Source organism: Xenopus tropicalis, chromosome 9 (assembly GCF_000004195.4).
Source record: "Xenopus tropicalis strain Nigerian chromosome 9, UCB_Xtro_10.0, whole genome shotgun sequence".
NCBI lineage: Eukaryota > Metazoa > Chordata > Amphibia > Anura > Pipidae > Xenopus > Xenopus tropicalis.
This window is the reverse complement of record NC_030685.2, coordinates 70,512,199-70,539,748: the sequence shown is the minus strand read 5'-3', so window position 1 is coordinate 70,539,748 and position 27,550 is coordinate 70,512,199. Positions and strand designations below refer to the sequence as shown.

The 27,550-nt window shown below is 37.7% G+C and overlaps 1 protein-coding gene across 5 annotated transcripts in view; it reads right to left on the bottom strand.

Moving 5' to 3' along the window:
* Window positions 1–27,550, bottom strand: part of scn3a (sodium channel, voltage gated, type III alpha subunit) — a 105,434-nt gene that overhangs the window by 16,934 nt on the left and 60,950 nt on the right. For 4 of the 5 annotated variants that reach the window (XM_012971260.3, XM_031892885.1, XM_031892883.1 and 1 more), the window contains exons 16-21: window positions 25,836–26,195; window positions 24,110–24,595; window positions 21,671–21,794; window positions 19,573–19,727; window positions 17,393–17,566; window positions 4,916–5,038 (exon numbers count right to left, since the gene is read on the bottom strand). In XM_012971260.3, coding sequence (XP_012826714.1) covers window positions 4,916–5,038; window positions 17,393–17,566; window positions 19,573–19,727; window positions 21,671–21,794; window positions 24,110–24,595; window positions 25,836–26,195 — 1,422 coding nt within the window. Of the gene's footprint in view, window positions 1–4,915; window positions 5,039–5,332; window positions 5,456–17,392; window positions 17,567–19,572; window positions 19,728–21,670; window positions 21,795–24,109; window positions 24,596–25,835; window positions 26,196–27,550 lie in introns of all 5 variants that reach the window. The other variant, XM_031892884.1, reaches the window with a different exon arrangement.

Genomic DNA, 27,550 nt, shown 5'->3' with positions numbered 1-27,550 from the left:
ACTTATGTATTTGTAATATAACAATGTTTTACATTTTCCAGCAGAGTTTTCCATTCCGTTATTTTGGTGTATTTTCATGTTATAATCTGGGATTGGCACACAACAAGTGTATATCATTGTTTTATTAACAATGGAAGCTGGCTTACATCTATTTGAATATTTTGGCACTTAAAGCACATGTAGCTACCCTGTTGTATAGCACAGCATTTTTATTATTAGGTTTTATTTATAAAGGGTTAAGATTATTTATTTTCAGGGCCCTGACCCAGAAGAACGTACTATCTAAGGTCTCAATCATTCTCACAACATATAAGAGTTGATTTAAAGAGCCAATTATCCTGCCTTTATGTTTTTGGAGAAAACACAGGCTGGCACTAATACAGATCACAACAAGTAGACAATTGATAGCAGTTATATAATATCCAAGGTTACTGTGATACTACAATCTACAGTTAGTATTGATGTTGGTATATATATGGTTTATGTATGTGAGTGTATAGATAGGTCAGTATAGGTTTATGTGGGTGTATAGATAGGTCAGTATGGGTCTGTATGTGAGTGGATAGATAGGTCAGTATGGGTCTGTATGTGAGTGTATAGATAAGTCAGTATGGGTCTGTATGTGAGTGTATAGATAGGTCAGTGTGGGTCTGTATGTGAGTGGATAGATAGGTCAGTATGGGTCTGTATGTGAGTGGATAGATAGGTCAGTGTGGGTCTGTATGTGAGTGTATAGATAGGTCAGTATGGGTCTGTATGTGAGTGTATAGATAGGTCAGTATGGGTCTGTATGTGAGTGGATAGATAGGTCAGTATGGGTCTGTATGTGAGTGGATAGATAGGTCAGTGTGGGTCTGTATGTGAGTGGATAGATAGGTCAGTGTGGGTCTGTATGTGAGTGTATAGATAGGTCAGTATGGGTCTGTATGTGAGTGTATAGATAGGTCAGTATGGGTCTGTATGTGAGTGGATAGATAGGTCAGTGTGGGTCTGTATGTGAGTGGATAGATAGGTCAGTATGGGTCTGTATGTGAGTGGATAGATAGGTCAGTATGGGTCTGTATGTGAGTGGATAGATAGGTCAGTATGGGTCTGTATGTGAGTGTATAGATAGGTCAGTATAGGTCTGTATGTGAGTGGATAGATAGGTCAGTATAGGTCTGTATGTGAGTGGATAGATAGGTCAGTATAGGTCTGTATGTGAGTGGATAGATAGGTCAGTATGGGTCTGTATGTGAGTGGATAGATAGGTCAGTATAGGTCTGTATGTGAGTGGATAGATAGGTCAGTATGGGTCTGTATGTGAGTGGATAGATAGGTCAGTATAGGTTTATGTGGGTGTTGGGTTCACCTGGAAGGTTGATAAACCTATGATTAAGTGCCCTTGGATGGCATGAAATGGATAAGGCTATCAGCATGATTATCTAAGATATGTTAAATAATGTTAATTCTTTTATACAACAAATAACTTCTATCAATCTTCTACATGTTGGGATCCAGATTAGTGTTTCCTGCTGAATATCCTCTCCCCTTTGCTGAAGGTCTGAGGCATGTGCTCCTGGACCCATCGTTATTGGTGGTAAGAGTATACCCTACTCCTACATTTCTCTGGAATTAAATTCTATGTTGTGACTTATGTTTTTGGAGTGATGGACAAATCAGAAGTTCCTTGAGGAAACCCCTGACATAGCATAGAGCTTTATGTTATAAAGAAATATAGAATTGCAAAATAAAAAATTGCATTCTGCAGTGCAATAATGTTCATTGTGCAATTTATTATATTGCACAGAGGAAAATGCCTGGGGGAAGGGGTAATTATATCTCCTCCCATTCTATTATGATAGCCTTGTAGGAGTGAGGGTTGGGATCATAGTCTGACACCAATAGAGGTAATGTCAGGAAAAAGTATTGAGAAAGACAAATATCCATAGTCCACGGTGTGAACAGCTATGAAACAATTCCTTGCTTATTTATTTTTTTTCAAGTTAAGTTGCTTTTAGGGATTTTTTTTTTTGTTTTTTATTTATAGATAGATCAGATTGGAACCTGTATTTATGTGGCTTTGGTCTTTCACCAATATCTCTACCATTTTGTTATCGGTTTTGCTAACCAGAAGCAATATTGATAGAATAGTAAGCATTACCATGTCTTCTCTTTTCTAATTTTTTTGGATTAGAAGTTTGCATCACATCTACACTGTTGTATGCCAGTCAACAGAGAATAATTACTAATTATACAGATGTACTATGTATCCTCGTGGTTAGTGACGTAAAAAACTATGCAAAATATTGCATAGTGCAGGCAAATAAATGTCAGTTTACACTATACCTGTAATGTAATGTCTTAGGAACATTTCAATTTAACAATGGTAATGCATTCATGCATCAGCCTTAGATAACAAATCAGAATGTCTATTAAACAGAAATTGTTTGTTCTGCTCAGGTTATTATTATTATTATTATTTTTTTTTTTTGCTTGAAAAGATGATCGGGCAAAAAGGCCTTAACTGATAAAAACAATATTTAAGCTAAAAAATACACTGCAACTGCATTTATTTATGTTCACAGAGACATTTAAATGATTTGGGTGGACACTGTACCTTTAATGTATTTGTTGAATTGGGAGTACAGTACCTACATTTATCCTATTGATCTCTACAGTCTAAAATCCTATTACGGGGGATGTTTCTGAGGCAGTTGTGCCAACATTATTGACCATTTTCAACTGGCTGTACCTTATTTATATCAGACCCATTGCATCCTAATTCATAAAGAGGGTTTTGTTGACAAGCAATAAACAAAGAAGGATTACTCAAACTTGAAAAATGAAATCAAGAGGGGTAAAGGTGCTCTTACAAGATAGGAATACATAAGATATTTTTTCCTAAAGCATTTATGTAAGTCTCCCTGTCTACAGTATATTCAAAAACGATGGGACTTGATGCCAAATTCAGCTGCTGTTCTGTGGCCCCATAAAAGTATGCCCTTCTACCCTTCTGTATCTATGCTTTATATGAGACATATAAAGACATAAGAATGCAGGAACAAGACATGTGTCTAGACTATATATATATAATATATTTAGGCCCCATAATATAATGTTATTAACAGTGGAGCACCAAATTGCACCAACATACACTAATATTGTCCAGGCAAATACATCTCATGAATTAAGGGAAGTTGTAAATTTGCCCATATAAACTCTATATCATAGTTTAATGATATTGAGAATTCGAGGGGGTATATAGTTATCCCTAGTCCCATAAAAACCCTTAAATGTTACACACTTGCAATAATATATGTTTCATTTTTGGTGGCGGCTGCAATTTTGGATTGCCAGTCGAGAGCCATCACTACTAGGCTTCACTTGTACTTGTTTCCAGCGGATGATTTAACTTGGATAATAACATATGGAATGTTTTACCGCCTGTTGTTAAATATGACTATTGCAAGTCACCAAGGAGATCCACAAACATCTAAATCATCAAGCCAATACCTTTTTATAAGGACATGTTTTGCATTTTTAACGGATGTAAAAAAAAATATACAGTAGCTATATAATATTTAGAAAATAGACATGATTATTTTAGCATTATTTCTCCTTAAATTCATCCCTCGCTAACAAACTTTCTTCTGACTTGGCCTGGGAAATACTTATGGGGGAATGTAATTAAAGTCGTAAACGGAAAAAAAAAAAATGCGCAAATAAATTCGCGCAAAGGCAAATTTGTACACACAGAGGCATACATTTCCGTATTGCGCATTACTGACTTTTTTACATTACCCCCTTGCCCCCATATTTAATAAAAGGCACTACGTTTGCCCAGGAGCAGTAACCAACAGCAACCAATAAGATGATTGCTTTTAAACAGGTGACCAGTAAATGCTACCTGCTGATTGGTTGCTATTTGTTACTGCTCCTAGGCAAACTAAGTGCCTTTTATTACATAACCTTCGTAGAGTATAACCTACTACATAGTAGCATTCATCAAAGCTCTCTTAATACCATATCTATAAGGCAATAATTGCAGGGCAAACTGTTGCACAACAAGGGGAGACAGTGACTACCTTTGGATGCTGTAAAATGCTTTGGTAATGAAAAATGAACCTTTGGTTGCTAGTGCATTGTTCTTATGCCAGTAACAGCCTCTGCATAATGGGTCTGTTTTACGACTGCACAACAATTTACAGTAATTAAAAAAGTGTCTGCCTTTGCTTAGTTTTTTCATTACAAATTCCCAGTGGGGTCATGAGATATTACAACAAACGGCAGCCTAGCTTATGCGAAGATTTGCCGTTTCCATTTCATCTTCCGTTTTTTGAATTTGTGTTGATTCTGTAGTTATTTTATTGCCTCCGAAAGCATTATCGTGTGGCGTGTTCATTTACTGTAGATTTTTTTTATGGTTTTGAGGTGGGGTATACCTGCACCATATTCTGTTACTGGTAAGTAGTTTGATTTGGATGAAATGAAATTCTAAAATTCGGATAGAAGTTGCACAAGCAAAACTCCTAAAACTATTCTTCCCAGATCTACTTCTGCTAAGAGAAACGTCTGTGCTATGATGAGGATATAAAGACATATCCACTTTTGGTCGATGCTTAGGATGCCATTTTAAGCCAATTGACATTGTCAGAGCCAGTATATGTGGGGAAGCCAGTAAGATGTGAATGAACAAAAATGTGTATTTCTGTTGAATAGACTCATACATGGATAAAGCCAGTATTTGTGATAGCATATGGTATACTTGCAATGTGCTAAAGCATCCTACCCCATATCTGTTAGTGGTAAAGAGTAGGTATGAAGTTATTGCAGCATTTCCGCATGGATTTAGCATTCCTTTTGCTTTCTTTAACATGCACGGCTTCTTCGTTTTCTATGCATGCATATATCAGGTTCTTTTATTTCATCTTACCCTCATCCCTTCAAACCGTGAGAGGGCCCTCAGAGGTCTCAATGCCCTTAGTGTCCTAAGGGACTTAATAGCTCCTAATTCTGAGTAGCCCAAGGCATTAGCTATTAAGCTAACCAAAGAAACCTATACAAAAACACAAAAGTAATAATCTCATTGGTCTTTCAAATCCTCTGGACATTCGTTTGATTGAACATGCAAGTGCTTATGTAAGTAGAAGAAGACATCCTTCTTTGGTCAACCTAAAGCTAGGAGAGAGTGTTAAAAGAAGTTATGAAATGAGATGGTTAATTAGGCCCACTTTTTTGGTAAAACCTGTAAATAAAAATCAACACAGCAGTCTTACCTACCAATTTTAAATCCTACAAGAAAGATCATTGGTCATTTTTGACTATTTTCCAAGCGTCCCACCAATCTTACCCTTATTCCTTCAAATCTTGATAATGCACGCAGAGGTCTCAGTGCTCTCAAGGTCCTTAGAGATTTAATGGCGGCTAGTTGATCATACCCAAGAGCCACCGCCAAAAGGGATATGATTGAAATCTGTTTAGAATTAATGGTATTGTTAATGAGAACCCAATAAATGCCACTGCTACTTGGCCTGTGTAATGACTGTTGCCTAGGAACTGCCTTGCTGAGGTGAGCGAATCAACAATGTTTTCAATTGCAAATCAATAGCAAAATGACCCACAAATAGTGAGCGCATCTGAATTATATAGGAATCAATGCAAACAGCAGTGCATCTCAGCAAATTTTTGATTTGCCAATTGATACCAAAATTCATTCCCAAATTGCGATTTACATGTAAATTGGAATGTGTTTTTGTAAATTTTAGTGCAAATCATATTATAAATAATGATTCATAGATTACCAAAATGATTTGCTCACCTTTATTTCTCAGTGGTAGATGACACTGTATTGATTGTGGTATGGATCACAGTATGACACTGTACTAGGTATATTTTAGAGATGCCTTACAATATATTTATGTTCACTTTATAGGCTTCATATCATACTTGCAGTATATGAATCATTTTATGTATTTAACTTGCCCTTTGTGTATGTGTTTGCAAAGCACTGTTTGTAAATTAGGTTATGACACATGCAGCATTTCAATTGCCTTGGTTGCTGCCAGCACCCTTGATTAGGCATAGAGTTTGTTTTAGAGTACAGGTATGGGACCTGTTATCCAGAATGCTCAGGACCTAGGGTTTTCCAGATAAGGGGTTCTTCTATAACTTCCATCTCCATACCTTAAGTCTACTAAAAAATCATTTAAACATCAATTAAACCCAATAGGATTGTTTTGCCAATATGTCTTAATTATATCTACGTTGGGATCAAGTACGAGGTACTGTTTTATTATTATAGAGAAAAAGGAAATCATTTTTAATTATTAGATTTATTGGCTTATAATGGAGTTGATGGCCTGCCAGTAATTCTTTCTGTATAACAGGTTTCTGGATAACAGATCCCATACCTGTACTAATCATGGGTGTTGGCCAGGCAGCAGCCCTTCCTATTCAAGTGAATGGAATGCTATCCAGGGCAGGTGGTGGCAATGAATGGGAATGAAATGCTGTATGCGCTATAGGCCTAAATGAGATGTTACACCAGACTAACTGCCATTTTCCATTTTGTTAATTGGTTGATCACCTATTCGGATAAGAGTCTCATCTGACTGGGAGTGTGTAGCCCTCCAAACAATATCAGAGTGTTTGCTGTACATTTGTGTGTTCTGATAAGGTAAAAAAAAACACTCTGCCGGTCTCACATGAATAAATCATTTTGATTCCAATGAAAGATTTCTCGCACAAATGAAAAAAATGGTTCACATGAATAAATAAATAAATGAAATGATGTGCACCACAGTAAGACTGCACTTCAAAGAAAACCAGCGTTCACGCCACGTGAATACCTTTCATTAGAAGGATCTGCAAGCAGTGATCGAATGTAACGCTGCAAACAGCGGCTGTGCTCCAACTGTCAACCTAGAAGATTGTTTATTCATAGGAACATAAATAGAATGATCTTTTCTCAAGATTTACTCAAATCTACATTGTCCTTTTTAGGTTGTTTTTCTTTTAAATTCTTTAAACCTATTTAATCAGATGTGCTGCATGAGCAAAGTTGAGTGAACCTGGTTATTTCTACTGTTTTCCCATGTCTCGGGCTTCATCAAAAAAAAACTACATTTACAGCTTTTAGCGGAGATGTAAGAGTTTTTGAACAGTGCTGCATTACTCAACAATGGGTTACACAAATGTTGCTCCAATACAAATCCCAGCATATACTTTCTTATTCTCAAGTGTATAAAAATACTGTGCATAAGTCTAGCAATATTAGAGATGGATTCCTAAAGTAACACTGTACTGTAACCAACCTTTTCCAGATCTACATGGTCAGATGCTCTTGTATTGAAAAAAAGATCCTCCATTGAGAATTCTGTCTGCTTTGAACTGCACTATGTTGACTGATATGGTCACTGACATCCTATAACAAATCAGCCCTTTAGGGGATTACTTTTCTTGTACACTTCTCAATAGCTTTCCTATATGTATATAAAAATATAGAAATCCACTGAAATCAATTATCTGATTTGTTAAAACTCATATCATCTCTTGGCTCTAAATGGAACCTCATTGTGGCAGACTGAGCCATGGTGGCTTCTCTTTGGTGGCCTTGGTGGGTTTTTCAATTGGTAGGCATTCCCCCCTTATATCAAACACAGTTCTTTACCTCTCTCCTTCTAATTCCCTTTTTTACTTGAAATCTTCTCTGTACATGGGCCATTATTAACAGACCTTCTTACCTACATTATTCTGATTTTGAATATTATTTCTTTTTGCCAGCAATGACCTTACTTGAGTTCAGCTAACACATTGTTATTCTTCTCTGCTTTGGTTTTCTTGTTTTATCTATTTAACTTACTTCAAGCAATGGATAGAAATAACAGCTTTTAAAAATGGCTACTTTATTGACCTGGTCTTCACTTAAAACCCAACCCTCTCAGCATTTAGCAGTGAGTTACACTATTATATCATATCATATCAAAACCCTAATATCATCAACTCCTGCTTTTTCCAAGCATCTGCCAAATGTGTTGGTTCAGAAAACTCACACTATTGATCCATCTACTCTTGACAATACTGTCCTCTGCTATTGATTTCCAACCCAAGCACAGTCATACTTATAACTTTTGCCTCTGGCATATGAGAAGGAATATTTTGAAAAATATATATAATACCCTTCTACATCATTCATCATTGACCACTCACCTTTTTGTTCTTTCCTTAGGACTCTGCTATTCAAGTCCCTCTACATTATCCAAACACCACAGGCATCAACAATCTCTCTTCTTCCTAACCATAATTCCTTCTTTGATTCTTTTCATTTTGGGATTAGGTTTGCTGTCTCTGGCTTTCTCTTCCTTACCACAGCTTGCTTTGTTGATCCTTTCCATTTTGACACTTCCCTACTGTCCATACCATTACTGTTACACATATATATTCAGTTCTTCCCTAGATCCTGAAATGTTCCCATATATGTTCAAGCAGACAAGACACCAACCCTATTCATAAAAAGCCAATCCTGTCTCTCTAACTACCACCACAACAAATTAAGCTCATTGGAATCTTGTGTATAGTTTGAGCAGCCTACTCTGGAGTGCAATAGAAAAGCTTTAATGGGAGGTTTTCAAACTCTTTCAATGAAAAAGAAATGTTCCATTACATTCTACTGCAATACCAAGCTCTCCAAAGTGGACAGTTAAAACTTAATTGCAAAATGTCACAGTTTTAATCCTGCCTTAAAATGCTGTGTCACTCATATTGCTGACATTACACTAATCAAATATCAGAAGGAGAGACATATTGATTTTTTGTCATGCAGTGATACAAAAAAAATGTGATTAATGCCTCCAGTATCACATGAACAAACAACAAGGAGCTAGCTGGGTGTGAAAAGAGCAAACAGGATTCTCACTGTAGGAATTTCTTGAATTAAGCTGAGAGCTGGGAGATGTTTAATTGAGCACTGTTGCTTTAAAAATCCACCCGTATGTTGCTGAATTAATGCCCTCAGAATACTTTACCAATTGCTTATATTTTTAAGCAGGCTAAACGATTTAGACCAGCTATTTATTTGGGTAAACTATTGTTTAGCAACAGTGTTTACATCCCCATTAAAGTCAAAGCACATTCATAATGGAAGGGTGGAGGCTTTATGGCACCAGTTACATTATCATTATGGTGACCGCTGATTCTGAGCATGAAGGACACATGCATGGGAGTGGCCATCATAAGATAATGTAACTAATGCTATCAGTTATGAACCATTAGACATATCTATAATTGTTACATAAATGGTCTATTCTAGGCAAATTCATTATTCACCCCAGTTTTTTTTAGATGGCGGAAATGTTCACTCCTCTCTACTCATGAGTTTGAAACAACTCTTCGACCAATGCTTGCTAAGCAAAATGTTTTAAGGGTCATTAATGCATCTGATAAACATACCCCCTTTTGGAACATTTGAACAACACTGATTTTTTTAACACTGGCACTCACACTTATAGATTACCTTCCAGTCCTCTTCATTTGCGCTTTATGGCCTTGATGAAAAAGTAAGGGGTTATTAGTTGCAGTACTTACCATGTACTGTTATTGTATGTATGGGGAGAGCCTAATTTATAATGCTTTGGAAGGGTGGTATTGTGGGGGACATCTATGCAAAAGCATTCAATAATGCAAAATAAGCACTGCCTTGTATTAACGCTTAAGTCTATAGAAGGTCCAGTCAAACTTGACTTATACATTCATTTAACAACTTGATCTGCGTATAACAGCTACGTGAACAGTTTTAGTGAATCTATTATATGAGGCAGTTCCATCAAAAGAACAAAATATACAAAGAATCACTGCTTTATCTATTTCCTAATATCTCTGCCACCATATCGATAATGCCACCACTGTTCATTGTGAAAAAGCTACCAATGACCTTGACTTGTCCATCAGAGTCTCAGAATGATCTGCCAATAATTACATTCGATGTTGCTACTTTGTAATTGTAATAATGATTTGTACACATAGCTATTCTGCACTTTGGTGGATCTGCAACTACAACTCCCAGAGTTCTTAGCCAGCCAATGGTGGCAGTTCTAATTCAAACTGGTTGCAGGTCCTCAGGTTCTGATAATAAATCATCCAAATATTTTGCAAATGAAGGAAGTCCAGCTACAGAGTATAAACCAGTTATGGTTAATAAGGAATAGAAAAACACAAGGGCAAAAGAGTTTTTGAATATAATTCCAAGTAAGGATTTGTGGATCTGCCATTATACTGAATATTATTACATATGAAAATGTGAAAATTCATTATACATCAAAAGCGTTGCCTTCCAAGGTGATATTTCTTGTTAACACAAATGTGCTCTTTAACTTTGTTTTATGATTGAGATGTTTTATTCTGGAGATGAATGATTGTTTAATTAGCAGGTACTCAAATAACCCATGGAAACCCTCATTAATGTGTCAACCTGAAAAAGCACTAAGCAAACACAGCTGCAACTGAAAATCGTGGATTCTTTTTCCTGTTTGTTTTTAGGAGTTATCACTTCCAAATAGAAAATAATTAAATATTTGGATTTCTTGTTAGTTATAAATATAGGACTTGGCATGGTCTTTAGAGGGTCCATTATGAACATAAATATCAACACATATCTAGTTCACCAGGGCCTACTAAACAGAAGGTGGTCTATGTAAAAACAGACCGTACATGCTTATTGAGAGAATCTGAGCATGATATTTGGGTGAAACACTTGGGGGCTGATTTACTAATCCACGAATCCGAATCCCGAATGGGAAAAAATCGGATTGGAAATGAACATTTTGCGATTTTTCATAGCCATTACGACTTGCTCGTAAATTGTTGCGACTTTTTCGTAGCCATTACGACTGGCTCGTAAATTGTTGCGACTTTTTCGTATTGAGCGCTCGTAAACGGGGGGCAAATCTTTGCATGATTTTGGAAGCCTCCCATAGGACTCAATGGCACTCTGCAGCTCCAACCCGGCCCAAGGAAAGCCTCCCATAGGGCTCAATGGCACTCTGCAGCTCCAACCCGGCCCAAGGAAAGTCTCCCATAGGGCTCAATGGCACTCTGCAGCTCCAACCCGGCCCAAGGAAAGTCTCCCATAGGGCTCAATGGCACTCTGCAGCTCCAACCCGGCCCAAGGAAAGTCTCCCATAGGGCTCAATGGCACTCTGCAGCTCAAACCTGGCCCAAGGAAAGCCTCCCATAGGGCTCAATGGCACTCTGCAGCTCCAACCCGGCCCAAGGAAAGTCTCCCATAGGGCTCAATGGCACTCTGCAGCTCCAACCCGGCCCAAGGAAAGGCTCCCATAGGGCTCAATGGCACTCTGCATCTCCAACCCGGCCCAAGGAAAGTCTCCCATAGGGCTCAATGGCACTCTGCAGCTCCAACCCGGCCCAAGGAAAGTCTCCCATAGGACTCAATGGCACCCTGCAGCTCCAACCCGGCCCAAGGAAAGTCACGATACTGAAGCTTGAATGAATCCGAAACTTTCGTACTCGGCACGACGGCTACGAAAAAGTCGTGACAATTTACGAGCAAGTAGTAATGGCTACGAAAAAGTCACGACAATTTACGAGCAAGTCGTAATGGCTACGAAAAAGTCGCGACAATTTACGAGCAAGTCGTAATGGCTACGAAAAAGTCGCGACAATTTACGAAAAATCGCAAAATACCGATCATTATGAAAAAAACGCATTCAGACGCTTTTGGGACGTTCGTGGATTAGTAAATGTGCCCCCTAAAAGCCAAAGCTGATCATACAAGGTATGTTTGGGTTTGTATATCATATATATTTGAAATGGCCAACATAAAACATGTGGAGCCTATCAAAAATCCTGAGTAATATGAACTGGATAAGAGTCGATCACTCACTGAATTCCTAGTAATAGAAGTTCTTTAGAAAATAAGTCAGGTCAGTGGGCGGTAACTCTCCTAAACTTCCAGGGCCATCGGTTCTCTTGACTCAAGAATCAAGCAATTGGTTTAGTGCAATTTGGTCAAAAATCAGAGATCAGATTGTACAGATATTTGCTCAGGCCTGGTCACATGAATTCATTAGATAACTTGGGCATCAATTCACATATTCAAGATAGCTTCAAAGAACCATGCATTAAAAAATAAACAGCCAATCTGACAAACCCCACATGTGATAATGAGAGATGCTCCTGTGCCCTACCTGAGCATTTGTTGGGGATCATTTTGTTTACTTATTAATAAACAGCATTTTAAAAAAGCATGTTATATAATGTTATATAATATATAACCCTATATATATATGTCCCTTCTATGGAAAAGATAAATCCTTTGGTGTCTGAAATGCATTAATGGCATTCCCCTTATTTTAATCAACTTTAAAATAAATGAGTGCCCTGTCAACATAATGCAAAATCTTATCTAGGTTTAGAGTTACATAGGCCCTAAAGTCTTAGCAATGAACAGTACCTAGTATTTTCAACAAATAATTATAGTAAAGACTTCCTCACACAACTTTGCTTTAGGTCTACAACTAAAAGCATAAGAAATAAGCTAAGTAAGAGCTTTAAAACGTTCCATTGCAGTGTTGCTCCTCTTAAATGTTGCCTGACTACAACTCCCAGAGGTTTATGATTTTACAATTTAATCAATACATCTTCATGAATATGTGGCCAGTCCTGACCATTACAAATATACTTAACTGCACTCTCCCAATACTTAAGGGAAGTGACTTTCAATGGCATGGTTTCTTTACTGCCTGCTTTAAAGCCAATGGCACACAATGTCATTGAAAAGATTAGGAATCTAATGACACAAGCAAAATGTGATTAGCTCTTGCCTCTTGGTTATCAACTAAAAATGTATCCTAAATTTAAGTGATGTCATTTTCCATAGTGCTCAAACAAGATCTATAAGATTTTTTTTTATTATTATTCATAAAAGAGATTGTGAGTAAAATATTTTTCTTTCTAAATGACCAGTCTGTCCTGGTTTCATAAGAACCTTAATTTGTTTCTTCATGTATTCTGTGTGGATGTGGAAAGTGTCCCTCTAATATCCCTTTTGTGTGACAAGTGTATACCTGTCTGAAGGTATATCTAAGACAGGGATCCCCAACCAACTTGTGAGCCACAGTCAAATGTAAAAAAGACTTGGAGAGCAACACAAGCATCATAAAAGTTCATGGAGGAGCCAAATAAGGGCTGTGATTGGCTATTAGGGGCCTCTATGCACCCTATCAGCTTACAGGGGCTTTATTTGGTAGTAAATCTTGTTTTTATTCAACCAAAACTTGCCCCCAAGTCAGGAATTCAAAAATAACTACCTGGTTTGGGGGCACTGAGAGCAACATCCAAGGGGTTGGTGAGCAACATGTTGCCCCCGAGCCACTGGTTGGGGATCACTGATCAAAAGCAATAGTCAAAAGCTATAAAGATGTAACACTTAAAAATGCCCAATGTATAATATTCTTATTAAACTGACCATACAGGCAAATATGCTGATTCCACTTAATGTTTAAACAGCCAAATATGTGGCTAGTTTGGGTACCCATGTGTATACTTATATTGCCAAATAGTAGTTGGGCATTGGCATGACTCCTGAGGGGAAACCTTGAAGTCTGTCCAACTCATTATTGCATATACAAACTGATGCCAAATGGGTTCACAGGTTAGAGTTATTGTGGGCCCCTAATTTGAGGTTTGTTCCCCTAGTTGAGTTTTACATAGGAGTTATATACAGGAATAATTGTCTACAGGATTAGGAGATTTACCAAAGCATTCAGAGAGCCCTGACTGGTAAGAAACAGAGCATTGCTATCAAACAAATATGTTATGAAACATGTATCTGTTGACAGGTTTTTAGCTCTTGATAAGCTCATTCTTGTAATTGCATAGCTGGATTAGATAACTCCTGGTGCCCAGTTTTCTATATGTTTACAGCAAGCTCTATTTATAAACATTTAAAAAAAAAACCCTGAACTCTATCTTTGTCTATTTTTGAGGGAAATCTAAAAAAAAAGTGTTATGAAGAAAGCATAATAATATACAAAAATGTTGCCCTTGGTGTGAATTTGGTGCCACTTGTGAATCCCCAAATGTCATAATTTATGTGCCCATAAAATTAACTACATTTAAGCACATTTAACTGTAAGAATGTAACTGTGTAACCAAGAGCTCCTCTTTTAAAGGGGTTGTTAACCCTACCATAACACTGTCCCACTGCGCCCCCTAGTTTTGCTATAAAAGTTGCCAAAAAACGTAATTATAGATGCAAGAAAATTCACCAATGAGAATTCTACTGATCAAAAACTTCATTATAGATGCAAAAGAATTCACCAATGAGAATGCTGATTCCCAGCACTGTGTCAGGTATCTTGCTGTTATCTTACATATAGAGATAATTATGTCATTATTTTTTTTCATTATATGACACTGGAATCAGACATGGGGATAAAGGACAGACTTGTTCAGTGCTGGGAAACTGCGCTTAATGCTCCCAACTCCAATTGCTGGAACAGAGAACATGGAGTCAGATTTACACAGATCAGCTAGGATTCTCATTGGAGGATTTCTTGCATTTTAATGCAGCCGCTGGCCCTGGAGATTTTGGGGAAAGTTTTGGAAAAGTTTTATTGTGCAATATTGCTTTAAGACTACAACCCTGAGACTACAGCTCTCAGCATACCTCAGCCTTCATTATATGTTACATTATTCTGGGATTTGTAGTCCAGCAACAGCTGAGTAACGTTTGGTTGAGCAGCGCTGTGCAGCAGGGTTTAGTGTCCCTTTAAAAAGCGAGGGACATAACTGGAAGTGACATCAAGTAAACACATGTGACATATTACTTCCAGCCCCATGAAACGGCTGTTTCAGCAGCAAAAGTGCTGGTTAAGATGTAATAATGGTGCTTTCAGGCAAACTGAATTATTGGGATCTGCCCATGTCCCTAATCTACACAGCGCTGGAGACTTTAATATAAACATTCAACTGGGCTTGCTGTTTTATAAACAAGAGTAGAAGCCACTATATTGCCCGACTCAGCTTAAGTCAACAAAACAATTTCCGCCGCCCTCTGATGAGACAATAAGGCCATCACGTCACTTAGACATTTTTTTACCATCTTTGACAACCAATATATAAACCACATTATTGCCAAATTCAACATTTGTTTGTCATCAGACATTTCTATTATTACAGACACAGATTCAGCGTCAATATAAGATTTAAACAGAATCAAGTTGATAAAAGGATTTCCTGCAAGCTGAAACAGTGTTAGATTTTCATAAAATGTTCATTAAATTACCTGCATGCAACAAACATAGCCATTGCTTCCTTTCTGAATGTGACATTTAAAGAGGACGTGCCCTGATAAATCACTACTTCCTCTCCCTAGAAAATGCCCTTTAGAAAACCTTGGAGGAGAATATCTATATTGTGACATTAGAAAGCAAGTAAGTAGCCATGTATTCCCAGTCTTTATGGACACGGGTATCAGGCAAGGGAATAGTAATGGCTCTGAAATAGCTTCTTGAGCTATAACAGATAGAAATTGCTTCAGCCTAAGTATATTGGGTAGGGATTTGCCTTCCAGAGCTGAATAAGACTGGGGATAAGGGATTGCTTGCACCTAGACCAGAGTGACTTTAATGATCTATTAATTGCTCATGCTAGCATAGTAGGCAATAAGTGCTTTAGGAAACATTCTTCTAGGGATAATTTTACTTTATTGAATGGGAATATGTACCAAATAGAATACTGGGGCTATAAATAGGATGCTGAATGTTAAACTGTACCTAGCTACCTGTATGGCTTTTTGGTTCTTTAGAGAAGTGATTTCATTTGTGCAGTTTCTGTATGGATTTAAGATCTTAAAGAGATACTGACACCAGAAATTAAACTGTTTTTTAAATATATCATAACATTGTCTTTGCCGGAGCTTTATAATTTTGCCTTGAAAGTATTTGCCCGATGCTTTTACATTCCCTATCTGATCCCCCATGTTCCTCTATGAGGGAGCGGCCATATTTGTCCAGCAGGGGGCCGTTAGCATTAGAAGCTGTAACTGACAGGCTGAGAAGGGACAGTCAGGTTGGCAAAACAGTCAGGTTTAGGGACTTCCAGTAACAATTACTTACAAAAGCAGCCCTATCAGTGAGAAACGATCAACATGACATATAGGGAACTTTTTATGTACATATTTTGAAAAGTAGTTTTTTCGTGTCAGTATCACTTTAAAAACATTAAATCAGTTTTAACTATTGATATTTTTATGTTCCTTAGCAAAATATCTCTGTTGGGAGAACAGTCCCATTTCTACTTGCTTTAGATAATTACAGGTTTGGGGCCTGTTATCCAGAATGCTTAGGATCTGGGGTTTTATGGATAAGGGGTCTTTCCATAATTTGGATCTCCATAGCTTAATTCTAATTAAAAATCATTTAAACATGTAATGGACCCAATAGGATTGTTTTGCCTTCATCAAGTACAAGGTACTTGGAAATCTGAAGGACCAAATGATTCTTTGGATTAGTGATGGGCCAAACTCACAGCATACTTTTTAGAACAGTGCACAGTTATGTTTTTCAATACAGAAGATAGGGTCAACTTGGCATTACTTCAGGGTTCATTGAAGGAGTAGTACCATGTAAGTATAACAAAGGTAATACTTTGCTAGAAGCATATCAGATGGCAGCCATAAAACTCTTGACAACCAAATAAACCACATCTCAGAACTTGGAAGTAGGGCTGACCATCAAGTGATCTTATACACTGTAGTTTGACCTGTAAGGGAAATGATCTTCAGTTTGACCAGATGTTTTTGGTGATTTTATATATCCTTAACTAACCAACGGTTGGCTTATAGCTTATTAAAAATACTAGATTGTGTCAATCTAATCGCCAACCGTTACACTGTCAAAAGAATGATATACAGTACCCTAGAGCCTGCAATGATTATCTATTCAGTCACCTAAAAAGGTATGCAATAAAATCATTTTTATAGAAATATCTGCTATTTAAGAATAGTACTCTTTGTCACATGACAGTTAAACTGTTACATTGGTAGGATATAATGACCCAAAAGAAAATTCACAGTATCACCTGATATTGTACAATATGCAAGCATACAATGAATGAATCCAAAAACTGTAAATGTGAAGCCAACCTAAAACAGACTGATAGATAAGAGATGATAGATAGATAGATAGATAGAATAAAGATAGATAGATAGATGATAGATGATAGATAGATAGATAGATAGATAGATAGAATAAAGATAGATAGATAGATAGATGATAGATAGATAGATAGACAGATAGATAGAATAAAGATAGATAGATAGATAGATGATAGATAGAAAGATAGACAGATAGATAGAATAACATTCTAAGAAAGCAATACATGTGGTACTTACATCAACAATCAAGAAGTCCAACCAGCACCAGGCATTTGTGAAATATTTTTGAAAGCCATATGCCACCCATTTCAGAAGCATTTCCAAGATAAAGATGTACGTAAAAACCTTGTCCGCATATTCCAAAATTATTTTTATTGTTTTTCTTTGTTCTATGTAGATATCTTCAAATGCCTGCAAATGGTGTAGATAATTAGGGAACTGATATATAAAAACCAAACACTTGGAATTGCCACTCATTTATGTCAGCGGCGACCGATTGGACCCAGTAGTGCATTCACAGGTCCAGGCAATGATCACTGAAATGAACAAGAGGCAATTCTGAAGATTTTATTGCTTGCCCACTAAGCTGGAAATAGCTCAGGTGACAAATTCACTGAATGGCCCAGTGTACCATTGCTCTTGCTGTTGCAAGTATATTTTTGACACAGATGTATATTTATAACAGGGATATCATTATACTACAAAAGTGCAATATATAAATTAAGCAGACTTTATTGTTGATATACGTCCCTCTCAGTGCACAATATAGCAAAGGAACACAAAAGAAAAATGGGTGTCACGCCACACTGAGATAAGCCGAATGCCCCTATGATATAGATGCACAGTTAATATCTTGTGCTTCCATTTATTGTACCACCTACATTCTCATACTTAGATAATCTAGAATTTGCCTGTTAAGCTGGCCACACACATGGCGATTTTTGATCTTTTGATTTTCGATCACTGACGTTCAGGGCTGAATCGTCAGATATGGAGGTAGAAACAATAGGATTTCTACCTCCTTCTGCCGATTCAGCCTTGAACATAGATTTTGCTCAGGCGCCTTCAAAGGCGCCCCATCAAACTTTTCTAACCCGCCCGATCGGTAAGTCGACCGATATCAGCAGCCTCCTGCGATATCGGTCGCCGGCCGACTTGCCATACACGCCCCGAATATCGTACGAAACGAGGTTTCGTATGATATTATCAGTGCATGTATGGCCAGCTTTAGTTGGGAACTTTGGATATAGGGAATCCAGACAGAAGAAACTCTTGAGACCTCAGGATAAGACTAATACTCTCTTAAAGGAGAAGGAAAGGCAAAGTCACTTGGGGGTACCAAAATGTTAGGCACCCCCAAGTGACTTTAATCGCCTACCTTTTACCCCGGGCTGGTGCCCCTGCTCGGAGAGAACAGTACCAGCCCAGGGTACCGGTAGCGCTTCCTCCTTCCTGTATAGCGTGCGCGCATGCGCAGTAGAGTGAAAAGCCAAACTTAAACAGAGAAGTCGGCTTTTCACTCTACTGCACATGCGCCTGTCGTTTAGTCGTTGTAAAACGAAGCCAGAAGGAGGAAGCGCTACAGGAACCCCGGGCTGGTGCTGTTTTCTCCTAACAGGGGCACCAGCCCGGGGTACAAGGTAAGCGATTAAAGTCACTTGGGGGTGCCTAACATTTTGGCACCCCCAAGTGACTTTGCCTTTCCTTGTCCTTGCAGCCACACTACAGAGAGGACCATGCCTGGGGTTTATTATCTGCTACCAGGGGAGAGGCACTATATTATCAGCATGCTCCTACGCTCAGGATATGACGACCGCTGGGGGACTTAGGGGTCCACGAGAGGAAGAGGGCGATCCTGCGCGAGCTTAGACAAGGTTTGCTCGCCGGGTTTGCCCTTGATGTGGACCAGCTCCAGCGTCTGTGGTCTGACCTGAAGCACAGGAGTCCAGATCTGGTTGCTGAAATTTCCTGGTGGCTGTCCATTTCCTGAAGCCAGACCAAAGCCTGTTGTGCAGAGAGGTTCCACACTCTCTGCTCACTGCTCCCCAACCCCCAACATTTATGAAGGTTTCCATGTCACACACAGAGGTTTGGATCTGAGCTACTCTGAGTAAACAAATGCAAATGTGCCAGGCCTCACAGGTAATAGGTGGTTTGCACAACAAAAGATTGAGGAGAATCAAGTTGAAGACCTGTGAAAATCTCAGCAGGGGTGAATAACACCTCGGGCCTTGCACCAGAAAATAAAAAAGTCAGTAATTCTAGTGTTAAAACTCTACTAGAAGCTCTCCCATTTGTGTAGCTTGCAATTTCCCTTAGAAGGTTGAAAGCAACAACTTTCATCACACAGTGGGTTATTTTAGCTTGAAACATTATTCTGAGAGTAAGTGTGTATATGAGTGCATTTTCATACTTACCAGGGCACCACTACTCATAAGAATCATAAAGATTATGAAGGTCTCAAACCAGTTGTGTTCTACGATTAAGAAACATGTTTTTCTGAGGTTCCACCACTGCTTCCATTTGCCATGTGAGACATCAACCACACAGCATGGAAATCTCCTGATACAGCCTGTGAATGAATCAGACAAAGGCGGATATGTAACTTGGTATTTGCCATACTGTAAGTTAAGTACAGGTTTCCTAGCACTGAACAAGTATGTCCTTTAGTTTTGGTCAACTTTTATAGAGATCTAGGGGGGTGTAGTGGGATAGCTTTGTGTCCCTTTATGTGCTGTAAGGTTATTCTTCATTGAACATAAGCACAAAGTATATACATAAAAACCCTCTTATTCTAATGATGAAACTGCCAATAAGGTAGACGGGTACAGCCAGCTGTTTAATGTTGGAATTCTGCCACTGATGCCAGCATGAATATGCCCATATATCTTGTTAATTACAACATAAATGCTTGTGCCAGCAAGTTAACTTGTAATTCTAGTCTTGTAGAGCAATTTCCATATGCTTTTTTTTTTTTTGTAATGACCTTCTTCTGAAAAGTGTGATCTGCAGTGGCCAGTACAATAACGAAGTATGGTGCAATATTACCATAATTTGACAGTACACGTTTGGATGTTTTTCATTTCTTCATTGACAGCATGACAAGTCTTTTTAAGCGCGAATATTCTGACTTTTTTGCTTAAATCTAAATTCCTTCTTATGAATGTAAAATACACATCTCAGATGCTTATACACAGATTAAGACTTCTAGCATTGGTCTATTAATAGACATTTATGAAAACTGATTTGAGGGCTGCAGAATCTTTTCTATCATTAAGTCCTCAAAGGATCATTCTAGCTCCATACTTTTCTGATCTTGGCTAGCTCCCAATCTTGTGTTGGATCGTATTGTTTCCTGCTGTTTCTTGTAGAGGTATGGGACCCATTATCCAGAATGCTTGGGACCTGGGGTATTTCCATAATTTGGATCTCCTACCTTAAATCTACTAAAAAAATAATTTTAACAGTAATTAAACCCAAGAGGATTGTTTTGGCTCCAATAAGGATTCATTATATCTTAGTTGGGATCAAGTACAGGTACTGTTTTATTATTACAGAGAAAAGGGAATCATTTAACCATTAAATAAACCCAATAGGACTGTTCTGCCCCCAATAAGGGGTAATTATATCTTAGCTGGGATCAAGTACAGGTACTGTTTTATTATTACAGAGAAAAGGGAATCATTTAACCATTAAATAAACCCAATAGGGCTGTTCTGCCCCCAATAAGGGGTAATTATATCTTAGTTGGGATCAAGTACAGGTACTGTTTTATTATTACAGAGAAAAGGGAATCATTTAACCATTAAATAAACCCAATAGGGCTGTTCTGCCCCTAATAAGGGGTAATTATATCTTAGTTGGGATCAAGTACAGGTACTGTTTTATTATTACAGAGAAAAGGGAATCATTTAACCATTAAATAAACCCAATAGGGCTGTTCTGCCCCCAATAAGGGGTAATTATATCTTAGTTGGGATCAAGTACAGGTACTGTTTTATTATTACAGAGAAAAAGGAAATCATTTTTAAAAATTAGAATTATTGCTTATAATGGAGTCTATGGGACTCCTTTCCGTAATTCGTAACTTTCTGGATAATGGGTTTCTGGATAAGAGGTCCAATACCTGTATATGCTACTGTACTGTCCACATAAACACTGCATAAGGATGTGGAGCTTGGGGACAAATTTAAGCCTTGGATCATACTAGACTTTGCCTATACATCCTGGATTGTACTAGAGCAGTATGGTTGAAGTGCCACAGTTCTACCTGAAACATTTGCACATTGTTAGCTGGTATTTATGTATTAAGTTATGTATTTATTTGTGTTAGCTTAGTATTTATACATAGTATTTATTTTAATGTTTCGTGCAAAAAGTACAAAACCTTGAAAACAGCATCAAATGATTGATAATGTTTAATGTTATCCTGTTTGACCTTAGTATTGTGTAAAATAGTGATGAACCTTAGTATAGTGTAAAATGTGACTATAATAAAAAGTGTTGTCACTGTACCATCTGTGAAACAAGCATCCGGTTCCTGGAACTCTTCAACCTCCACCTGTGGAACAGGCTCTCCCTCCCCAGCAGGCCTGATGTCCACCGTACTGCCTTCTGATGAGCTGGATGAGTTGAGCTTCTGCAATAAGAAAATGGTGATTCTTTAAAGTCAGGTGGCAAAATCACATTGTGAAATCAAATTAGATCTTATCTCTTCTCTAACAATTTAATTGTCTTCTCTAACAATTTAAGACGTGTATATTGTATCCATGTGAATAAAATAAGTGATTAACGCAGCCTGATTCATGGTTTTTTCAAAGGCATCACAATCATGGTTCACCTGCACTACAGGGAGATATTTAAAGCTGGAAGAAGTTGATAAATAAGAACCCTGCCCTCAGTCCAAAGGGCATTCCTGCTCCATTAAGGAATCTCAGTTGAAATGTGCATCACGCGGAGGGAATAATGCTTATTTCCGGTACTGGTGTGGACTTTTGTAACCAATTTAAGAATGATTCGTGATAAGAATGATTGCATTTTTGATGAACACCATGTTGACAGGTGTAATTGGATGGTAACTGGGGGACCTAGTTCTATTTTGCTGTAGATCTTTATTTTCCTTGATTTTTATTGTTTTTACATGTGCACTTTGAACATTCACAATGTGATATATGTCTTGTTTATTTGGTACAGGTATGGGATCTATTATCCTGAATGCTGGGACCTGGGCATTTCAAGATAAAAGGTTTTTCACAGGTATTGTAAGTACACTATGCAAATAGCAGGAATCTATCAGCCAGTCCTAATAACTTTACCCCTGATGGAAAAGATAGTGCTAAAACAGGATGAATGGAAGTGGAAAGTTGAATGGGAGGGTAGGGGGCAGAGCAGAAACAGTTTGAGAAATGGAACAGAGAAGTTGTAGAACAAAAGGAAATGGTGGGAAGCAGTGGAAGAAGAAATAGAGTATCTAAACTAAATAAAGTAGGGAGATGTAGAGAAAGAGGAATGGGTGGTTAAGGAGGGAACCACAAGAAATGACACAAGCACAACTTTATAGTAAGCCACTAAATCCAGAGCTATCACAGTAAATACTGGAAAATTAGAAGGTATGGGCAAGGCTGGGTGTTGGATTAAATGGAAGTAGAACAGAAGCTATGATTTGAGAAAGAGGATCAAGAGAAGTGGATGGTGTATGAAGGAGTAGACTGGAAGAGGATTGACCACTTGAGGCTTAAAACAAATGAGATCTTTATTGAAGACCATTTGAAACAGCCACGAGGAAGAATACTGATGTGGTTAAGTCTCAAGTGTCCTAGAGTTTTGAGATTGCAATAGAAATTGGGTCGTGGTGGCACCCCTTCCAGTGAGTATTGAGTTGTTGAGAAGGTGATAATGTGGGAAATTGACATTATATACAATTTTTTCCCACAGCAGGATTGACAAAGAAAGTTTACATTTTTAATCATTTTCAGGGACTAAAAACACAGTTACATTCATAAGAATTACCTTTTCCCATAAGAATAAAAGTCAAGGGGAAATAAAAAACATTGCTCAGATGTATGCATGTAAAGACTTCTGCATGGATAGCTTATGGATTGTTTTGGAACAATAGCCCCAGAGTGCAATAATGCAATGCTTCTCTTACAAACACATTGTGCAAACACTTTGCTTTCTATCTCTACTGCTGGCTGTGGAGCAGAAAAAAGCTGATTCTCTCATTTTTATCTCGTCTGAACTCGAGCCATGTGTATGCTTATTTAAACAATGACTGAGGGCTTGATTTATTAGACACTTACAATAGGAAATCTAATCTTTAAAGGGGACACTAAAACACATTGTTTTCTTACTCCTAACTCTTTAAAGTAGGCATCCCAAGATTAATTACAAGTGAATTTTCCAATGAGGTTCATCACTAATAAGGAGTCATTTAGGGTGAAGACACACAGAGCTACTAGTAGCAGAAACTTGTCATGGCTGATAATTGTCTCTATGTGTGTTTTAGCAGAGGCAATTCTCAGCATTGTCTATGGAGGTGTTTGAGTGAGGTGCAATATGTGAAAAACATTGTAGTTTGCATGTGTTTTTGCATGATAATGGACCAGTAATGTGTATATTGCCTCTAGCATTGATCACGACAACAAAGAAGAGGAAACCAAGCATGCACGGGGCAGGCAGAATTATCAGTGTGGGATTCTCTTCCATTAAAGGGAATCTAAACCATCTGCAAAACTGTCCCACTGAAGCCAAATTTTATTCCACATTAAAAAATAAGCACCAAACAAAGTCTAACCCACAACATCAAAAAATTTGGTTCGGAGATGCTGGTGCCAGTTAGCTTACTCATCTCTAATCAAACCCAACAAAAATATATCACCTTGAAATGCATTGAACACATTTATGGCTTACTTTTGAGTCTCTACCAAAAAAGATAAAATAATCATATTTTCTCACCTCCTTGCTTTCTTCCAAGTCTGATTCGCTGCTAAACTCCTCTGTGTTCAGATTCTCAAAATCGGACTCCCCCACAGCAATAGGTACAGTGACAGTTAGGCTTGGGTTATGAATGAAAGACATGTAGTCGCTTTCGTCTATGATGTACTTTTCCACACTGCTGCCTATGCCACTGGTGGCCGTTGTCACATTTCCATCTTTCAGGTAGTCATACTCTTTGCTTATTTCCACAGTGGTGTGATTGGAAATGCAGCTGTCCTTTTGGTTCTGCATGTCTTCTAAGGGTTTGGTTTCTTCTAAGGCTTTTTGCTTTTTGACAAAGGCGTTTTGTATGAATTCCCGCATCTTCCTTTTCACATAGGCTATTCCTTCGTGCATTCTGGCCACTGCAATTTGTAGATTGTTCATTTCATTATCGTCCTCTGTAGCAGCTAGATTGTCTGAGCTAAATGAGCTGAGCAGCAAAGCTAAAAACAAATTTAACACCTACCAAAGCAAATAAAAAAGGAGAGATCTTATTAGTCTGCTGAATTATTATTGCTAATAAAAATAAGTACTATATATAACATAACAGATGCCAAGTTTTAATTCACATTTGTGAGATGAATTTGAAACTTGTCAGACTTATAGAAAATGATGGGTAAACTGTGATTTCACTACCTTAGAATAACTTTTTTCACATTTTTACGTGACCGAGTTTTGGAGATTCGATTTTTTAAAGTGCTCATTCGAGATTTTCAAGTTTTTTTTTTAATATTTGCGAAATTTGCCTTCAGGTAATAGGAATGCACCACGTGGATAACTTTCGTTTTCAGTCTAATTTGACCAAATCCTGATTGGGATTTGGACACATTCTCAACTATAATAATTAATATTAATAATTACTCACTTTGAGCTCATAGCATGTTATAGTTCAAAAATGTCCTGTAAGTAATGGTCATTGAAATTCTATACAAATTCGCCAATGAAAATCCCTACTAGTTGAACATCAATCATTTTCACCGTTATCTAATTTGGTGGGATTACTATAAATTAAGATGGCCACACAAGATAGGATGTTGCCAAATGAGCAGATTTTTACCCAATTAGGACACCAAAAAGGTGGGCCAAATTGGGGTAATCTGATTTTTTGGCCCCCGAGCCAATGAACTGCTCTTAACAGGGGCCTATGGCAACCACCTAAGAGACCAATCAGGTCTCTCAGATTTTTGTTTGTTTGTTTGTTTCTATAGCTCTATATCACAGTAATTCATCTTGAATCCGCCATTTTATAGCCATGGCACAAAAAACTTTTAGTCACAGTACTATACCGATAAACCCTGGTGGTCCATTTATTCTCTGTCACTGCTTCCCCTAGTGCAGCCCAGGAACATATTTTTCAGTGTTCCTGAATGATGGTGCATGTCATCATCTTTGTCTCTTATAAGCAGAGCATTTTCTCATGTGCCATGGTCCTTAAAGTTGACTAAGAGGCCATACTAACCATCTAAGCATTATTGGTGGAGGTTGAAAAGAGTAATACATATTGTCATTGGAGTAATAACATGCACAAATGTAATTTTGGATTGCGTCAGGTTATCTAGTCCAAATTTCACACATTAAACTTAACTGTACTTGATACTTTCCACAGACAATCAATATTGCTTTGCATTAACAAATTCTTTTTGGAAAAAAACAAGGGTACAAATCACTAATAGTTACTACTAATCAAATTATTTTCACTTACCACTAGGTTTCCAATAACCATCACCATCATAAATACAGTAAGACACATAGCTTGTCCTGCAACCTCCATACAGTCCCACATGGTTTCAATCCATTCCCCACACAGAACTCGGAACACAATAAGGAAGGAGTGGAAGAAGTCGTTCATATGCCAGCGAGGAAGCTCACAGTCATCTGGGGCAATTTTGCAGACACATTCCTTGTAACTTTTACCAAACAGCTGCATCCCAACCACAGCAAAAATGAAGACAATGATGGCCAACACCAAAGTCAGGTTCCCCAAAGCTCCTACAGAATTGCCAATAATTTTTATCAGCATGTTCAGTGTAGGCCAGGATTTCGCCAATTTGAATACACGAAGCTGAGGAGAAAAAAATCCTCACTAAACTGAAATATATACATACATATATATATATAGTGTCACAGGTGTGATAATGATCATGGAGGAAAATGGCAAGCCATCTTAGCCAAATGTTTACAAAAATGTTGCTCCATCTGTATGGTCAGCTGCACTTACAGTCACATCAAACCATGTGGGCCAAGTCATGCTGAAGGCTATAAGGGTTGGAAAGGAAAGGCTTTTGCTAGCCAGTTATAACTGACAATGGAAACTTTAGCACACCAGAAATGGCAAGTTGACTAAGTACAATATTCCTGAGAAGTAGGGAAGGAAATATATATAGTTATAACTACAGGTATGGGACCTGTTATCTAGAAAGCTCTGTACTAGGGTTTTTTCAGATAATGAGTGTTTTTGTCATTTGGATCCCCATACCTTCAGTCTACTAAACAATTAAACCCCATAGGATTGTTTTGCCTTCAATAAAGATTCATTATATCTTAGTTGGGATTGAGTACAGGTACTGTTTTATTATTACAGAGAAAAGGGAATCATTTAACCATTAAATAAACCCAATAGGGCTGTTCTGCCGCCAATAAGGGTTAATTATATCTTAGTTGGGATCAAGTACAGGTACTGTTTTATTATTACAGTGAAAAGGGAATCATTTAACCATTAAATAAACCCAATAGGGCTGTTCTGCCCCCAATAAGGGGTAATTATATCTTAGTTGGGATCAAGTACAGGTACTGTTTTATTATTACAGAGAAAAGGGAATCATTTAACCATTAAATAAACCCAATAGGGCTGTTCTGCCCCCAATAAGGGGTCATTATATCTAGTACAGGTACTGTTTTATTATTACAGAGAAAAGGGAATCATTTAACCATTAAATAAACCCAATAGGGCTGTTCTGCCCCCAATAAGGGGTAATTATATCTTAGTTGGGATCAAGTACAAGGTACTGTTTTGTTATTACAGGGAAAGGAAATAATTTGTAAAAATGTGAATCATTTGAATAAAAAGGAGTCTATTGGAGATGGCCTTCCTGTAATTCAGACCTTTCTGGTTAAAACACGTATAACATATCCCATACCTGTATTAATATTTTCATTACTCAAATACAAATGTATCCATTAAGATTGTTGTTACTTGCCACAGTCTTCCACAGAATCCCTTATAAATGCCACAACCTTATGAAACAATAAAAAAAATATTTTCTAGATGTGGACAGACAATCTTTTGTAATATATAGATTTTTAACTGTGGTTTCACATTATCTGACTCTATATTTTGGGTTAAGTAATAAGTATTTCAATAGATCCAATGGAAGCTAAATGTATTTTAAAGAGTCTTACTGTAATTCACTTCTACCT